The sequence below is a fragment of the Apodemus sylvaticus genome, chromosome 11, assembly GCF_947179515.1.
Source record: "Apodemus sylvaticus chromosome 11, mApoSyl1.1, whole genome shotgun sequence".
NCBI lineage: Eukaryota > Metazoa > Chordata > Mammalia > Rodentia > Muridae > Apodemus > Apodemus sylvaticus.
Window position 1 is genome coordinate 67,256,803 of NC_067482.1, and position 17,628 is coordinate 67,274,430.

General features: G+C 45.6%; 1 protein-coding gene across 1 annotated transcript in view; it reads right to left on the minus strand.

Annotated features, from left to right (window-relative positions):
• Positions 1–9,625, minus strand: part of Cc2d2a (coiled-coil and C2 domain containing 2A) — a 77,678-nt gene extending 68,053 nt beyond the window's left edge. The window contains exons 1-4 of the mRNA XM_052198917.1: positions 9,476–9,625; positions 5,897–6,122; positions 3,330–3,390; positions 284–364 (exon numbers count right to left, since the gene is read on the minus strand). Of these exons, the coding sequence (XP_052054877.1) occupies positions 284–364; positions 3,330–3,368 (120 nt within the window). The 5' untranslated portion in view covers positions 3,369–3,390; positions 5,897–6,122; positions 9,476–9,625. The remainder of the gene's footprint in view (positions 1–283; positions 365–3,329; positions 3,391–5,896; positions 6,123–9,475) is intronic.
• Positions 9,626–17,628: the final 8,003 nt, after the last annotated feature.

The following is a 17,628-nucleotide window of genomic DNA, read 5'->3' on the forward strand; positions in this document are numbered from 1 at the left end:
TACCTTTATTATACAGATACTGCCCACAGTGGGCCAGACCCTCCGCAGTGGGCCAGACCCTTCTCTATCAATTATTAAATAAGCAAACGCTCCACAGACATCCCACAGGCCTATTCCTTAGCTGAGGTTCCCTCTTCCTACGAGTGTCAGGCTGACAGCAAAGATTAGCCATCACAGGTGTATCCTGTGTGGCTCCCCAGAGCTGTGGGCAGGCTGTCCTGTCTGTTAGCGACATGTGTCAGTAATAATCTGCCAGACAGAACTGGTTCTCATCATTTCTCACCTTTTTCTTTCTCTGTTGTCTTCGGACCTTTGAATTCTTCTGTCTTCCTGTCTCTGCATCCACACCATCTCCAGTGAAGTCCTTTGTCAAAATGAGAAGAGAAACAAAGGTATTGAGTTCCTCTTGAGGTATTGAGTTCCTCTCTGACACCAGCTCCCACCACCATGCAAAGGGACAGTAAACAAAATCTCAGTGGCCACCCACCAGCCACTCTTCTCAGAATAGACATGCTCTACACAACTCCTGCTCTGACTGGAATATTGTAACCTGGATGGTATTAAGGTTCCTGTTTTTATTGTTACAAGTGCTCATTCATACTTTTAACATTTATTGAGCACCTACTGTGTTCCAGGTCCAGGTGTTATAGGGCAGTACATTGTGGTCCTCACTGTCACTCTAAGAAAGGTGAGTATTGAGTGACGCTTCCAGGGCAGATGGAGAGGAGGGCACAGGCAGTGGACTCATGTTTGAGATTTCATTTACTGCCTTCCAAGGTGAGTAGCAGGTAAGGGAAAAAGGGAACACTACTGAAGTTGAATTAGCAGGAAGAGTTCAGCTCACAGGGAATGTCAGCAGCTCCTTCGGAGAGGAAAAAGGCTGATGTCATGTTCTTTTTTCACGTTATGCATTATACATTTGATACCTGAGAGGTTAGAGCTAAAATCTCTGAGGTGTTCAAACCTCCACATTTTCGAGTTATGAAATTTTATAAATGAGGGCGTTGGCACTTCTGAGCGAAGAAGAGACCTCAGATTTGCTGGCTGCAATCCCTGTGCCCGGGAGCTGAGGCGGCGAGCCTGGGTTGCCTGGAAAGTTCAAGGCCAGCCTGAGTTCCAAAGTGAGACATTCTCCTCAACAAATCCATCGATTCTCATACTGCCTCGCTAAATCCACAGAAGCACGATTGGAACACAGAACTTGGGTGTTAGCGTAGAAATCTGGTGTTGTTGGCTGATCCACTCTCTCCTACCCCCTCATTCCTGTCCTCCTTGGCTATTGGGATTAGAACATGGAGGTCACTTCCAGAGGAGGGAGCTGAGCTCCCAGCCAGAGAATGGGCTTGGCTCGGGCCTTTGGTTTTGTGATGAGCTGTCTACCTGGGGTACTGAGTAGAGACCCCATCCTCACTCCTTTCTCCAGACTTGCCAGCAAAGGACTGTTATAGGTTAGACATCTGCGAGAGGATGATGCCAGAGTGGGCAAGCATGGCTTGACGTCTAGTTAGTTTTCTGGGGCTTTGAACAAACCATTGAGACATCTAGGTCATCCTTGGTTTTCCAGTAGTGTTGTTCATCCTCAGTCCCTGGGTCAGTGTCCATAGTAGTTATGGGAGGACGGAATACATGCTCAAAGCCACAGGCTTCCTTCACCACTAGAGCCCCAGAGTCTATTTGTTAAAGGCATGGACAACAGACAGCGGTAGGCGTGTGTGGCCCACAGTGACCTGACAGCTTGCTTAAAGTGAATCTGTGTGATTTTATGAAGGGTGCTGCCAGGGGTTAATGGCACCGGCTACTGTTCCAGAGACTCAGGTTCAATCTCCAGCATCCACATGGTGCTCACAACTGTCTGTGACTCCGGTTCCAGGAGACCGGACACCCTCAGACAGACATACATGCAGGTAAAACAGCAAAGCACATGTGACAAAACTAAACTTAAAAAACAAAACAAAACAAAACTGAGCCCGAGGCTTTGGATCCTGTGGTCTCAAACATGAGCCTTAATCCAAGTGGGAGCAAGGGTGGGGAGGGACACTTTGGCCTCTGCTGAGTGGGCACTCTCTCTACTGTAGGTGGCTTCCTTTGTCTGGTCAGAAACGGCAAGACTCCAGGGATAGGATTTCCTTCATAACTTCCAATTGTTGGAAATGGTCAGATTTATTAGAATTGGTGTTCTCAGGGCTGGACTCAGTAGCATTCAATGAGAACTGCTCTGTGCTGGATTCATGAAAAGGTGACAAAAGTTCCAGACCATCCAGGTAGAGATTAGATCCCAGGGTGCCTGAGGGTTGCATGCCTTCCTTATCTGCCTCCTCCTGCACCAAAGGCAAATAAAGAACTCGTGGAAGGTGAGTTAGATGTTAAATTCAACTAATGCTGGCCTAAGGGTGCTTCTGTAGTTGTCACATGTAACAAATGATAATAATTTAGTGTGCAAATGAACTGAAAGATAGATGGGTGTGTATTTTTCTACCAAGTACTTCTGTCTTAGAGAATCCTATTTGGCTGTTCATTAGCTAATCACAGGCCAGCAAAAGATCAAACATGTTCAAAACAAACAGCCCCTGTTAAAGGTTGTCCTTTATAAGCGTTGCCTTGGTCATAGTGTCTGTTCACAGCAGCAGAACCCTAACCAAGACAGGAGACAACACTAAGTCGCAGTCAGGCAAGCTTCTCTAGGCCCTTCCTTCTGTTTTCCACCCCTAGTGAACCTGCTGCGGTGCAGAGCACAGCCCCCCACAGCTCCTTCGGGATCTCAGAGCTGTCTGTGCCTAAGTTAAGTTGTTGGAAGCAGCATCACTTTTTTTTTTATATATTCTTTGTTTACATTCCGAATGCTTTCCCCTTTCCCGGTTCCCCCCTCCCCATCGATCTCATAAACCCTCTTCCCTCTGCCCATTTCCCAATCACCCCCCTCCCATTTCCCTGTCATGGTACTCCCCTACAATGTTGGATTAACTCTTTTCTGAACCAGGGCCCTCTCTTTCCCTTTTCTTGAGTATCTTTTGATATGCTAATTGTGTCTTGAGAATTCAGAGCTTCTGGGCTAATTAATATCCACTTATCAGTGATTGCATTCCATGTGTGTTCTTTTGGGTTACCTTTCTTAGGATGATATTTTCCAGTTCCAACGATTTGCCTAAGAATTTCACGAATTCATTGTTTTTAATCGCTGAGTAGTATTCCATTGTGTAAATATACCACATATTCTGTATCCATTCCTCCATTGAGGGACTTTTAACGCATGCTTTAAATGCCTGTTGCTAGACAGAACTTGTTCACTCACAAAGGGCCCCAAGCCAAGGGGAAGCCAAGCAGTGACTTACTTCTGAAATTATTTTCACTTTATCTTCCTTCGGATTCATCTTGTCGGTGACGGATTCCTGACTGAGAAAGAACAAGGAAGAGATCAGGCCTAGTGAACAGTGTCTCCTGCCCTCGATGGAGAGACTGGGGAGCTCTTGCACAAGTTTGTTGAGCTGTTCATCACAAGTATTGCAGGCCCCAGGAGCGGGGGGGGGGGGGGGGGGGGCGGGAGCAAGAAGGAGGGAGGCTAGCCCTATGTCCCTAGTGAGTCTGGTGGCCAGATGGACCTCAGCCAGAAGTCAGCTGCAAAGGACCATTTCTGTCTTTTCTCCCTTCCTGACTGCTGAATCTCATTTTTTATTTTGTTTTGTGTTTTTTTCCGGATTTGGTTTTTCGAGACAGGGTTTCACTGTATAGCCCTGGCTGTCCTGGAACTCACTCTGTAGACCAGGCTGGCCTCGAACTCAGAAATCCACCTGCTTCTGCCTCCCAAGTGCTGGATTAAAGGCGTGTGCCACCACCACCCAGCTGAGTCTCACTTTTTAATCTTCTCCTTTGAATGAGCAGAGAGGTGAGACCGGAGAGGGTGCCAATTCCCCTCACCTCCTGTTGCTCCCAGTGGGTCCCAGCACCCTTCACCCCTGCTGCCTCTCCACACAGGGTAGTGGTCTGTCTGGTCTCTTCTCTGCTTTCACCCAGCCCAGCTCGAGGCTGTCAATGAGTCCCATCACCATCCCCTCAAGATGATGATCTTGGAACCTCCTGCGCCCACGCTGGTGCCCGGACAGTCATTTCTTCCTGCTCTATGGGCCCATTCCTCTGAGTTAAAAATAACCGTCTTTTCCTGATACGCAGAGATGCCTTCTGCCCACTGCACTTCTCTGTATAGCTCTTTCTCTATTTTTCAGCCTTTCTAGGAATGCATGGGAAACATCCCCCACTCCTTTGCCCAATCTTTATTATTATGGGTGTGTTTGGGGTGTCTAATACTCCCCGTGGCTGCTCAGGCTGGGGCGCTGGGGTCTTTGACCCCACATTGCTGTGTCTCTTGCCCATGTACTGAGCTTCATCAGACATGTCATCTAAATGCTTTCTTCACTTGCCTTCTGAAACAGGCTCCCTCCTGGTGTTCTTGCCACTCAGGCCCCATGCCCCGCCCCTCTTCTCAGCACCTCATCTCCTCAGCACCAAAGGCTCTGAGGCTCTACTCTGCCTGTTCTCACTCTCCTGGCTATCTAATCCTAACTCTCGACCTGACGTACCATACGCTGATCTTTCCCAGATTAATACCCAAGGTTAGACACTTCAGATTGTGTCACAGATCCCTTCCCTGGGCCTAAGTGAAGCTCTTGGCCTTTGCCTGTTAGCCTGTGCTACAGACTTCCTGTTATAGGAAACGAATCCCTTCCACCCAGGACAGAACCTTTGCAACTATCCTTAACTGTTCTCATTCTCCTACGGTATAGCATACCTGTGAAATTTTTATATGTCAACTTGACTAGATCAAGGAAAACTTAAAATGTGAGAAATTGCTATTCTCTCTATAGGGAACATATTTCCAAAGTTACATTGGTGTTTGAGTCTGACTGGACCGGGTGGAGAAGAGCCACTTCCAAAATGAAGGGCACCATCTAATTATCCAAGACCCAGAGAGAGCAAATACAAAGGGAGACTTAGCCTGTCTCTCAACCTCTAAGAGACAGGGTGTTCCCATCTTCTGAAGTCCAGGCCCTCTGGCCTTAGGACACCAGGCCTCACACCAGGCCCCAAACCTCAACCCCTCATCTCAAGGGTTTTGGCCTAAACCTAGAGTGGCGGTGGCTTCCCTGGATCAGAGGCCTTTAGACTCGGACTGCTGCCCTACACTATGAACATGCAAGGCTCCCAGACTGTAGCCTGCTCACAGTGGGACTCCAAAGTCAGGGAAGACAATACTCAAGAAGATCTCTACTCTGAGATAGAGTATCCATTCAATTTCACTGAGCACCCTGTCCTCCAGAAACCCTGCCAGCTTTCCAGTTGCTTCCAGGACTGCACCTGTAAGACCTCTGCTACTAGAACTGTGGTCAAGTCAAGCTCCATCGTCTCTCTTAGAGATTGTCCTGGGAATGGCCAGATTCTTCACTTCCACATCGATCACCTACAGTGGTCTCTACATGGAAGCCAGGCTGAATGGTTGGACATTTAAGGAGCATCATGACATCTCCCCACTCACAGTCCTCCAATGACTTTCCTCTGACTAACGAGGGAAATCCAAAATCCTGTCAAAACCTTACAGTTCCCCTGCCTACTTTTGCACTTGGGCCCTCTGGCCTCAGGGCCTTTGCATTTGCTGTTTCTTCTACCTAGAGCTTTCTTTTAGAAACTAGCTATACTATTAGTGTCTTGTCTCTCTCTCCCCTCTTTGTTACACACACACACACACACACACACACACACACACACACACACACACACAGTTCTTTTGGGTCTCTAGTAAATTTATTTTCAGAGGGGTCTTTCCTGAGAGTCTTTTATACAGTAATTTTTCCATTATGTTAGGAATCTTCTGAGGACTTACAACGACTTCTTTTTCTAAAATACTTACCACCAATCAGCCTTTGTAATTATATGTCAGTGTCTGTCCATCACTGTTAGGATAGAACTTCAAGAGAGCAGGAGTGCCACTTTGCGTGTTGTTTATCTCCAGAGCCTTGCCCAGGCCACTCAGTAGACAGACAGTTCATGTGTGTTTGTCGAATGAATGGCTCAGTTGCTATTCAGATCCACTTTCATGGGCACATTCTGGAATTCTTCAAAGCCTCGCTAGGATGCTGTGAAGATTCAGTGAGAGAAGATGAGGAGAAATATTAGGCATAGGGCTGACAAATCTTAAGCCTTTCTTAATCTTATGGGAGCCAAATCTTAGCTGCTCTGGGGCCCTGAAGCAGCTCTCCAGGTGCTCAGGGTTTTGCTGAGCCTCCTAGGGAGTTAGCGTTTGAAAGAAAAACACATGATCTGTTAGTCATCCAGACCCCTCCAAATACTCAGGCCGGAGAAGAGAGAGGATGGAAGCCAACCTAGAGGAAGAGGTGTGCGTGGGTATTGGAGGGGCCGGAATTGGACAGGGAGGTCTCAGGACATCAGTGGCTCTGACTTAACACTTCTGGTCCTTAGAAACTGGACATAAAGAATGTAAAGTGTTTTAGTAAGTGGAAAACGGACTCTCCATAAATTAAAAACAAGTAGTACACGGAAGAAAAAACTGGAAGAAGAAATTGACAGACGTAATGGACTTATTTCCTCTCTCCCCATTCTTTCCCCATCATTACCTTCCAATGAGTTTTGAAAGAAATCAAATGACACCAAAATTTATCTCTCCTCTGAGCACTGCTGGCTCCGAAAAGATGAATAAACACCACTCTCGGCTTGGTCAGCGTTGGCGTGGCCACTGGTTAATATATCCTTTGACAGTGTCAAAATAAAAGCCCTGGGCATGTGGAGCTGGGACTTTGTCGTCTCTCCAGGAATACATTCTGCTCACCTCCACACGACAGCTCTTAGTAGGATGCATGCCAACTTAGATCCAAGCAAATCAAGATTTCCAAAATGATATGAGGTCACATATTTTAAGTCTCATGCTCGGGGGTTTGACCTTTGCTCTTTGTGGTTCCAAAGTTCTCCCTGGTCCCACTTTAGTCTGGCTAAGACAAGGTTACCATCATTAGTCTATACTATCTATACTATGCTTATTGTGAAAATGGTAACAATGGAAAGCCACAAACACTATAGCAGTGTCCTCATTACATAGGTGACACAAGGCCAATAAGCTATTTTACATGGGACAGAAAACCAATACATTTTAAAGGAAAGTACCTACACTGTTTTCTGACCACGTGGACTATCTCTAAAGTCAGCCAGTCAAAGGCACATCCAAGAACCCAGGGATGACCCTGCAGGACACAGACAAACCGAGAGAAAGGAGGACTGAGAGAAAAAGGCTGTACTATATAAGGCACTTCTTAACTGAGGCTGCTCCCAAAGGATGGTGTATTAATTATACAAAGAAATTATGGCTTTGAAGAGTGAGGCTTTTGGAAAATAAAACATGGTATTGGGTTCAAATCCGATCTTCTCAACAGTGTGTGGTCTTGAAACAACACAGCCAATTGTGTAAATTCACAATCATACTTCCTACCTCAGGGCAACCCAGTCTTATGATGGACTCTGTACTGAAGAGATACAGTGACTGTCACAGACCAGGCTCTCTGTATTGGTAGAGTTTATGGTTAGAGTCAGAACCACTGACAACTCTAACGACATAGGCCACCAGTGACCCAATAGGGCAACGAAAGAGAAAAATAATGGACAAATCAGAGACAACATGATGACTTCGGGAAGTGGAACAGAGGTGTCCAGTGATATCAACGTCTGTCCTCCAGGGTCCTGATATGAAATTTGGGCCTGAATAAAAGGTACCAGGAGGGATGCATAGCTGAGCCGCTTTGGTCAAGGTGTGGGCCTTCCCGTCATCGTTGTCTCTGTGCCAGTTTCTGTTGCAGGTTGACTGACCGGCGGTCAGAGTGTCTTTTGGAGACAAGTCTCTCCTTGCACTGGTGTGTGCGGCCCATCTTTTCCTTCTCCAGCACTTGGTACTGAGACAATACAATTCTTAGCGTCCATCGTTTTCATGGTTCAATAGCTGAAGGAAAGGCACAAATGGCTCTTTGGAGTATCTTTTTTCCAACCAGGGTGGTCATAAGAAGAGGTCACCATTGGGAGGGGAGGTGGTACTAAGGTAGAGAGGGGAAACCAGAGGTTCAGAGAATCATAAGAAAAGCCTTAGGGTGTTGGGCTCTATCGCCTTACTCTCCTTAGTTTTTGTCGCCAATCCGTGACAGCCCTAAGCAAGTCTCTTCTCTCCTTCATCCAGCCAGGCCCAGGACACTTGTCTTTCCTTGTCTGTTTAAAGTGTTGCTGGAACCTCCTCCCCCTACCCATGCTCAATTCCTCTCTTCAGAGGCGAGGCTTTTCCTTTCGAGTGGGAGGAACCACTCAAAGCTGGGAACTCTCGGGAACTGTCACATGCTGCTTTTTAATGATTAATTATGTAAGAGCAAGTTATTCTAGCCTCAGCTTCTAGAGTACAAGGTGAGTGACATAGCTGCGTGTGGTCATTTAATCAGACGGACAGATGGACAGACGGGACACCTTTCGCTGGATGAGGGCAGGTCAGCACGCAGGCTCTGCTCCATGGGATTGCGCAGTTGCACAGGGTTGGGGGACGCTGCTCTGTGGCAGAAGTCCTTCTGTGTGCCGAGCTCTTTAGACCTTTTTTACAAATCTCCTTTGGCACTGATCTCGTTAACTGTTTATACATCTGTTGCTCCAGAGGACTCTCAGCGCCGGACCTGGTCTAAGTCGTTCCTGTACATTGTAAACTTGAGTTCTTCATCTGCTGTATTATAGATGCTCAATAAAAACTTGAATGAATGACTTCGTAAGTGAGCTCTAGGTCAACTGTATCTAGATTGATCAATGTTTATTTATGTGTATATCTTTCTTTCTATATATGTATACATATATACACACATATTTCCACTATCCACACATAATCCTCCTCTATACATGACATACTGTCGTTACACTTATTTGCAGAAATGTTTATATAAAATGCAATAGCAGACATGTATTTCTCGTTAGATTTTATTAGCTTTTCTTAGCACTTAGTTGCAAAAAAGCAAACAACCAGTTTAGCTGAGGGCCAGTAGACTTTTCTGAGACTTCCCAGCCCTCAGCCCTGTGGTTCTGAGCTCTTTGTCCAATACCAAGAAAAGTGAAATTTGCCGCCCCGCGAGAGTGCTCCCTCTGGCCCGCCCTCCCCGCCTGAAAGCAACAAGCAGCCAGTGCTTAGCCGCACACTGGCCAGAGAGGCTCTCCGTGAACCGGTGGTTAGCTTTTCCCTTGCAAGCCAGACAGCATAGGAGGGAGATCAAAGCTGTCCCTGCAGTGCCCCCAGCTTTGTATTCAGAGAGTAAAACTTCAAGATGAGAGTCCCTCAATTTCCAGAGCTTTCAGTCCACGCTCCGGGCACCCAGGGAGGGGCTGGTTTCCAAGGCGTAACCGAAAGGAGATGAAAGCAGGCCACTCCGGCTGCAGCCCTGTTTCTGTTAAAAAACCGATTTACCTTAAGCCACTCTATAAAACGAAGCTTCTGGATTCCACTTTCTGGGACGGAGGGATGAGATGAGAGACCAGGTGTGTCAAGCCAGGGAATCTTTTAGAAATCAGTGAAGGGGTGGGCTGAGGTACGGGAGGTTGCTCCTGGTGTGGCAGCCATGGCTCAGGGGGAAAAAAAAAAAAAAACACCAGCTTAGCAACCAGTTCCCAGGGAAGGTCACTAGGCGGCTGCTTTTTTTTTCTTCCTTTTAAAGAGACAGTTTACTTTAAAGTCTTGGATATGAGCTTGCTGGGCAAGCAGAGAAAATAATGCGCTGGGAAAGCAACTGGGCAGCTAAGCAGAGAGGACTCAGGCTCTCAGCATGTGTGCTGTCCGGCCTCATGTCTCTGAGTTGCATGGCATGTTGGGTAAAGGACAGGTGTTTGTAAGGAGAGTGATTTAGAACCAGGAGGGGCCACGCTGTGTGGAGACATCTAATCAGCAGCAGCAAAGACTCTGTGGCTGGGCGTCAGAGCTCCCGCATGGCCTGCAACAGGATGGTTGCTGATTGCACAGAGGCTGCACCACACAAACCTAACCTCTGTTTATTCTCCAAGTCTCCACCCAAACATGATGGCTCAGAAAAGGCCAGAAAATGGAGAAAAGGCCGAGTAGAAAGAACAGTAATAAGCAGACCAAGAGCCTCTACAGTCCACGGACAGCCACAGATCAAGGAATTCCACGGACCAAGGCCCCCTAAACTCGGATGTTGTTCCTCAGAAGCCTGCCATTTTGTTTCCTTGTCAAGGCCACTCCCTGGAACCTGGCGTTTGGTGATTAGACTGGGCTGCCTGCCTAACTCCAGATCCCTGCTCGTCTTAGCGTCCCTGGTGCTGACGGAACAAACATGGACCACCACGCTGAACTTCACCCACCTTCAAAACCAGGTCCTCACGATTGCGTGATAAACCTTTTACCAACAGAACTATCTCCCAGCCTCTATCTCCTGTGTCCCTGCAACGCTGACATGCGCTAAGTGGATCTTAGATAAATCTCTGACGATAGCTAGTTCTTAGACAATAAACGACTCCAGGGAAATGTATAAATTCTCTTTGATACATACTAGCTGATCCCAAGCTGGCACCACCACCCACTGCTTTATCACCAAGCAGTGCCCCCCTGCTCTAAGTCACTCTGGAGCCAGGTGGTTAGGGAGCACCTCTATGATTCCGAATATTCTGAAATAATTCAAATTATTTAATTCTAAACCCATCAGTATGTTCACTGTGCCACCGCCTTCCTTCCAGGGAAAAGCCCAGTCAAGGGTCTCTTTTGGAGCCTGATGTTTGGAGAATGCTGTTTTTGGAGACTGCTGGTCAATGTGTTTGGTTGATTCGTCTTTGTCTCTCCAGTGCTGGCATTATAGATACCTGCCCCTACTTGGCTTTTTATGTGAGTGCTGGGGACCTGAACTCAGTATTTATTCTGGGCAAGCATTTCATTGATTGAGTCATTTCCCCAGCCTAAGAAACAAAGTTATATCTGTTGTGCTATTCTGTTACAGAATTATGAGCCATTTTCTGCTTTGAAGGGTCTGTGTGAATAACCTTTCTACCAGACAGCCATGTCTATGTCTACATGTCTCACCATACCAGAGAACCGAGAGTTCACTTTTTAACATATATGTGTACAGTGTACATATGAGTCAGCATGTTGGTGTGGTGTGTGTGATGGGGAGCAGGTAGGTATCAGACAAGAAATGACATGCTCTCCATATGATATGGATAACTTCACTCCTAGTACCATAGACTCTGACGTTATTTAGAGGTAGGGTTCTTACAGTGTGTGCTGGCCTAGAGCCATTGGAATGGAGTGAACCATAATTGAGTAAATGCCCCCAGAAGATCAGGCTGTAGGCAAGCCTGTAGGGCATTTTGTTAATGAGTGATTGATGGGGGAGGGCCCAGCCTTGTTTCAAGTGGTGACATCTCTGGGCTGGTGGTTGTGGGTTCCAATAGAAAGCAGGCTGACCAAGCCAGGAAGAACAAGCCAATAAGCAACACTCTCCACTGTATCTGCATCAGCTCCTGCCTCCAGGTTCCTGCATCATTTGAGTTCCTGCCCTGACTTCCTCCATTGATGAACGAGGTTATGTAGGTGTAAGGCAAATAAACCCTTTCCTCCCCAGGCTGCTTTGGTCATAGTGTTTCACCACAGCTATAGTAATGCTGACTAAGATATGGAGGTAATGGAGCTAAGGTAAAGTCTTTAGGATGGAACTTAATCCATGACAGATATGTTCCCATAAAAGGAGGACACTGGGACACAGAAACAAATATTTGTAACAAGAAGTGAATGAGAAGTCACAAGGCGATCACTCTGGGGCTGCCAGTAGCTACTCCATCATTGTAGAACAGAGTCTCCTTCCACTCTTAGAAGAAACTAATCCAGTTAGTACTGATTCAGGACCTGTCTATAGAACTGTGAAGCAAGGAGGCATTGCTGGTTGTTTCAAGTTGCCTGATATGCGATACTTTGCTACAGTAGCCACAGTTAGATGTTGAGGAAGTGGAATGAGAGGGGGAATGTGGTCAAAAAAATTGCAGGAAGATTGAGCATTTATGTATGGAGGGGATGGATTCTTTGACCATCTGGTATACCCGGCAGCCAGAAGGATGATTTCTACTCTCCCACTCCTTCTTCTGTTGCCCAGAAGAGACTGGAGATGCTCTTTTATAGGGGCATTGAACCAGAAGGGGTATAAGTTCTAAGTGCAGCTGGATATGTCTCAGGACAGTCATCAGGTCCCTTCTTAAACTTTCCCAATAGAACTTAAGCATCCAAGCACATCCCACCACTTTTCCTCAATTTGTCTCTGTGGTACTGAATTAAGAAAATAAAAGAAAATTCATTTTCTGGATTACATTTAGCATTCTCAAGAAATGGGATTAACATTTCTGTACCAGTCATAATCAAATCAACCAACCCTCAAACAACCACAATATCTCCCCCACAAAAAACTGAGATGACCCTAACAGTAACACATCATAGAGGAAAAAAACCTGTAGAATCGCAGGCTAAGCAGTTCGGAACTTATTCCAACAGGAGGATGTAACTTTAATTGTTTCAATGCCTATTTTTAATGATGGTTCTTAAACACTTTAACCTCCCTTGTAGCCCACTACCCACCATAAATGGTGGAAAAGAAAGGATCGGGGTGTGGAAGTGGACATGTTTAGAAAGGTTATTTGGGGCAATGCCCATCTGCGTTGTCTGGGAACTGGCAGTTTAGTTCACAGGTTAGCAGGGAGCAGCAGCTTGATTTAATATGCTCACAAACACTTCAGAGATACAGTAGCAGTCTAATTCAGTAGAGTCAGGATAGCAAACACGAATCTGCCAGGAGCCAACGTGTATATCTTAGCATATTTCACAAATCAAAAAGTGGTCTCAGGTTTGTGTGTCTCCTAGGGATCTAGCAAAGTCTTCTTTTGGAAGGGAGAACAACCCTTCAAGGAATGGTTGTTCCCTTCAACGTGGTGACAGATGACCTCTGCTCACAAGACATCCAGAAATTCTTCAGTCAGCAGAGAAAGCAGAGAACCATTAGACACCGAGAGTTTCTGATAATACAATGGTCAGATGGAGAAGGGATAAAATTCAATGACCAGATGCTTCAGAACAAAAGGAGGATCTGAACATATGAAAGGAGAGCAAGATACTGTAAAAATGTGAGGTAGATTTAAAAAAAATGTGGGATTTTTAGAAATGAATAATAAAAGTCATGGATATTTTAAGAAGCAAAAAAGACATTCGGGCACGTTTGAGCTGAAGAGGGGATTAACGATATGAAGGAAAGATTTAAAAGATTAAAACAATAGGTAAGAATTAATAAGTGACTAAGAAATGAGTGTGGCCCATCAGGTCAGGGGAGTCCCAGAAGAAGAGATTGAAGGGAGTTGAATGCTGAATCTCACGGCTGAGGGATCATGATCAACTTCCTCAGCAATGCCCATGTTCCAACTTCCTTATCTGCAGAACAGGGCTAATTGTTGTTGTTAACTATTGGCTTACATCTATAACTCTAGTATCTGGGAGGCCGAGGGAGGACGGTTGCTGTATGTTTGAAATCAACCTGGACCTCAAATTGCTAGGGTCCAAGAATCGCTGAAGGAAGACCCAAGTAGTATGCAACAGCAAAGAACATTTGTTCAGCTGAATGTCCTTCATGCAGGGGTCTCCCCATTCGGGACTGGAGACACCCAGGGGGCTCCCAGGCCCAGATTTCACTGTCAGTAAAGGAATTCCAGGGAGAGGTACGTGCCCTTTTACCTTTATTGGTTAGTTCTGTCTCTAGAGGTCTGACTAATTCTACAATTGGTTAGGCTCTGGAGACCTCCTTGTGTGGGGGGTGGGGTGGGGGCTGGGGATTGCTTATTCTTTCTAGCTACATATTCTTACTTCAGGGCAGATGACTAGGTGTTCTCAGATTGGCTGCCCGTGGCTGTGATTGGCTGATGACAGGTTCCTGTAGATACTAGTTCTCATTTCTGGAAAACAGAAACTTAGGCCTAGTGGCTCAAACTGCCAGGGTGCAGCCTGCCATGGAGTGAGCCTGGCTCTGGCTTTCAGTCTTCTCAGAATACAGCAATTTCCTGATCACTTTGGACCACACAGGGAGACTGACACAAAGACAGACCATCAAGCTGCTTTGAGAATGTTCTCTATTGAACTGGCTTAACTTAAAAATCCCAGCGGGGTCATCCTCCAGAACTTAGCCAGCATCCGAGTGATGGACTTAGTTCTGCCCTCCCTGAGTTTCTAGTCGTTTGTATCTGTTCTTTGGAGAACGCCGTATGTGAGGCTGGACACTGGTAGTGGATTGGTGGCTGTAACAGGCAGACAGCATAGACAATACCTTAGCAAGCCAGGACTCCTCTTGGCTTGGGCTAGATATATACCTCTCTCTAAATAATGCACGTGGCCACCTGCTAACAGCCTAGCACCCCATCTGCACTGAGTTGCATTTATACCTGCTTTAAGCAATGAAACTAGTGAATGGACTCCCCTTAGTAATCCCTTGACAGCACTATACTACAGCCACTCACACACCTCCTAGAATACAATCTGGGAATTATGGGCAATGGGTCCATCTGCTTTTGGGTGTGTATATAATAAGGCAGGCTGTATCCTCAAGGTGAACTTTTAGAGAACATCCTCTGTTTACCATCTCATGCCTATACACACTTGGGTGTGAATATGATTAAAACCAGATGCATATGGGAAGGGACACACACATTGAGCAGAAGCCTAGATAAACCAAACCTGTCAATCAAAATGAGAGTCGTCCAAACTAAGCTCCTAGTAACCGAGCTCCTCCTTCTTTCTCTTGAACCCCATAAAAGGAAGGCCCACACAGTAACTGGGGTCCTTGCATGTATTTACTCCTGTGATCTGCCGTGAATTTTATTCCTCTTTAACCGTGTCACACCTACGCTTCAAATAAAGTTTCTCTGCTACTTTGCAACCAGTGAGCACATTTATTTCATGCACGAAAAAGACACTAGGAGCTTGGAAACATCTGACACGGACCCTGAACACCAGCAGCACAGCTTATGACGAGATTCAATTGCCTTAGTGCTTACCCAATTATTCACACTCAGTGCTCCGAACGGCAGTTTTAGTGTGTTACCTATGTTAAGAAATTTTCCTTTTACTTGGTTTTTAAATTGGCATGAGCTATTTTTTTTTAAATTAAGAAAATATTTAAAAATGGATAGATTTGTAGTTTTATTTTCATTATTCTTGATAGCGAACTCCATCCTGGCAAGGCCCCCACAGTGGCTCTACTACAAACAAAAATGTCCGGATTCTTTGGAATTGTTTGCACCAGGAAGTGAAGCCCGTTTTCCTTCTCCATGTAGGGGTGGCGGTGGTGTGATGTGAGGCTTTGTTGAGCATTGAATAGGGACAAAGTGAGGCTGGCTAAGTTCTGACCGGTGAGGCTGTTTCTATGATGTGTGCTAGGAGTCTTGAGCTTGTAGTCCTACTGCATAAGAAGTCCTACTACTCAGAGGCCAGTGTGCTGCGAGGGAACCAGGCTACTCAGAGGCCAGTGTGCTGCAAGGGAGCCAGGCCACACGGGAAGACTGCATTTCCATACCTTGTTGGCTGCTCCATCCTGAGTCACCCCAGCCACACTGTAGACGCAAGTGAACACATGTCTGCATGATTCCAGCCTTCAGATGTTCAGTCCTGTCTTAGGATTCACACTTCTCCGCTGAGCCTTGGGCACTGTTGAGCAGAGATGACTTAGCCAGTAGACTCAAAGAATCCATCTGTTGTCTAGATAATTCTTGTGTTGGCAGTTGTGGCCACTGAATCTAGGGTCTCATGTATGTGAGGGAAGCACCTGACTACTGAACTATCTATCCTTCTATCTAAAATGATTGTCTTAAGTATGATATTTGAGATCACTCATTTGCAGTAATAATTACGGTAGTCATATCTTTAGATAGATTAGCAGATCAGTGAACAAAATATACTGGAGAGGAAGGAGATAAGGAAATACTAGTGTGAAGGGGAACAAGAGGGCCATGGAGCTGGAGGAGAGCAGTGGAGACTCAGCTCCAACCAAGCCAGCAAAAAGGCTCTAAAGAAACAAGTTATTTTGTATGCTGATTAAAAATAAATGCCATTTAAAGAAAGGGCATTAAGCAATGTCACAAAGCAATGTCACATCTGAGTATATGCATAAGAGGCTTCTCCTGAGACAGAGCCACAGGACAGACAGGAGTGGTTGCTTGGGTAGATGTGGATGTGGGGATGGAGACATGAAGTGATCTCTATACCTGAAAAGATGGGAAAGGCATTTAGTTGACCCCCAATCATAAAATTATTCTGTTGGTACTTCATAACTATAATTTTGCTATGGCTATGAATTGTAATGTAAATATCTGATATGAAGGGTATCTGATAGGTGACTTCCAAAGGGGCCAATGATCCACAGGTTGGGAACAACTGCACTAAAGCCAGACACTTCTGAAGACTTTTTTTTGTAATTTTTTTTGGTAATTTTTTATTCGATATATTTTTTATTTACATTTCAAATGATTTCCCCTTCTGAAGACTCTTTATGACAGTGATTCTCAACCTGTGGGTCATGGCCTCTTTGGGGTTTGAATGACCCTTTCACAGGAATTGAATCTCAGATATCTCACATATCAGATATTTACATTACAATTCATAACATCAGCAAAATTATAGTTATGAAGTAGCAATGTAACAATTTTATGGGGGTTACCGCAAATGCTAGGAACCATATTAAAGGGCCACAACACTAGGAAGTTTGAGTACCATTGCTTTAGGAGGTTAGAGATAATGTTGAAATAAACATTAAGAAACTTTAGGACTGGGGACATCACCCAGTTGTACAGATCATATACAAAATCCATTCTCAACTCATAGCAGAGCATATGTCCTAGTTTTGTTTCTAGATGTGGTAATAATATAAGCGGAGTAAAACAGCGTGTCTGTGTGTGTGTGTGTGGAGGGGGAGTTATTCACCTCATAGTTCCAGGTTACAATCCATCAGGGAAGCCAAGGCTACAGGACTTTAAAAAAAATCTAGTCACGTCACGTCTACTGTCAAAGGCAGAGCGACATGAATGCACACACACACACACACACACACACACACACACACTTTCTTGCTTGTTCAGGCTCAGTTGGAATTTTCACTCTTAAATACGTAAGAACCTCCTGCTTAAGGGATGGCACTGCCCATAGTGGATCAAATCTTCCCACATCAGTAAATTCAGTAGAGGCAACCCCTCAAGGACAGACCCACAGACCAACCCACACTAGATAGTTCTTATTGAGACTCACTTCTCAGCGATTCTAGGTTGTATCTGGTAGACAATTACAGTTAACCATCAGAGCCTAGAACCAGACGTGATGGAACTCAGTAGGTTTGAGTTCAGCCCGGGCTACATGAGACATTGAGACTTTTCTGCTATCACCTGTTTGCTTCCCCAGCTGCAACGTGCCCTTATTTGGGTCAGTACAAGCTCAGATACGCTTTCCTCACCTGGACGCAGACAACACAATTTCCTCCTCAGACTGTTTGCATGCAGGCAGGCCTTTGAACTTTACAATACTGATGTTTGCATCTCATTCCC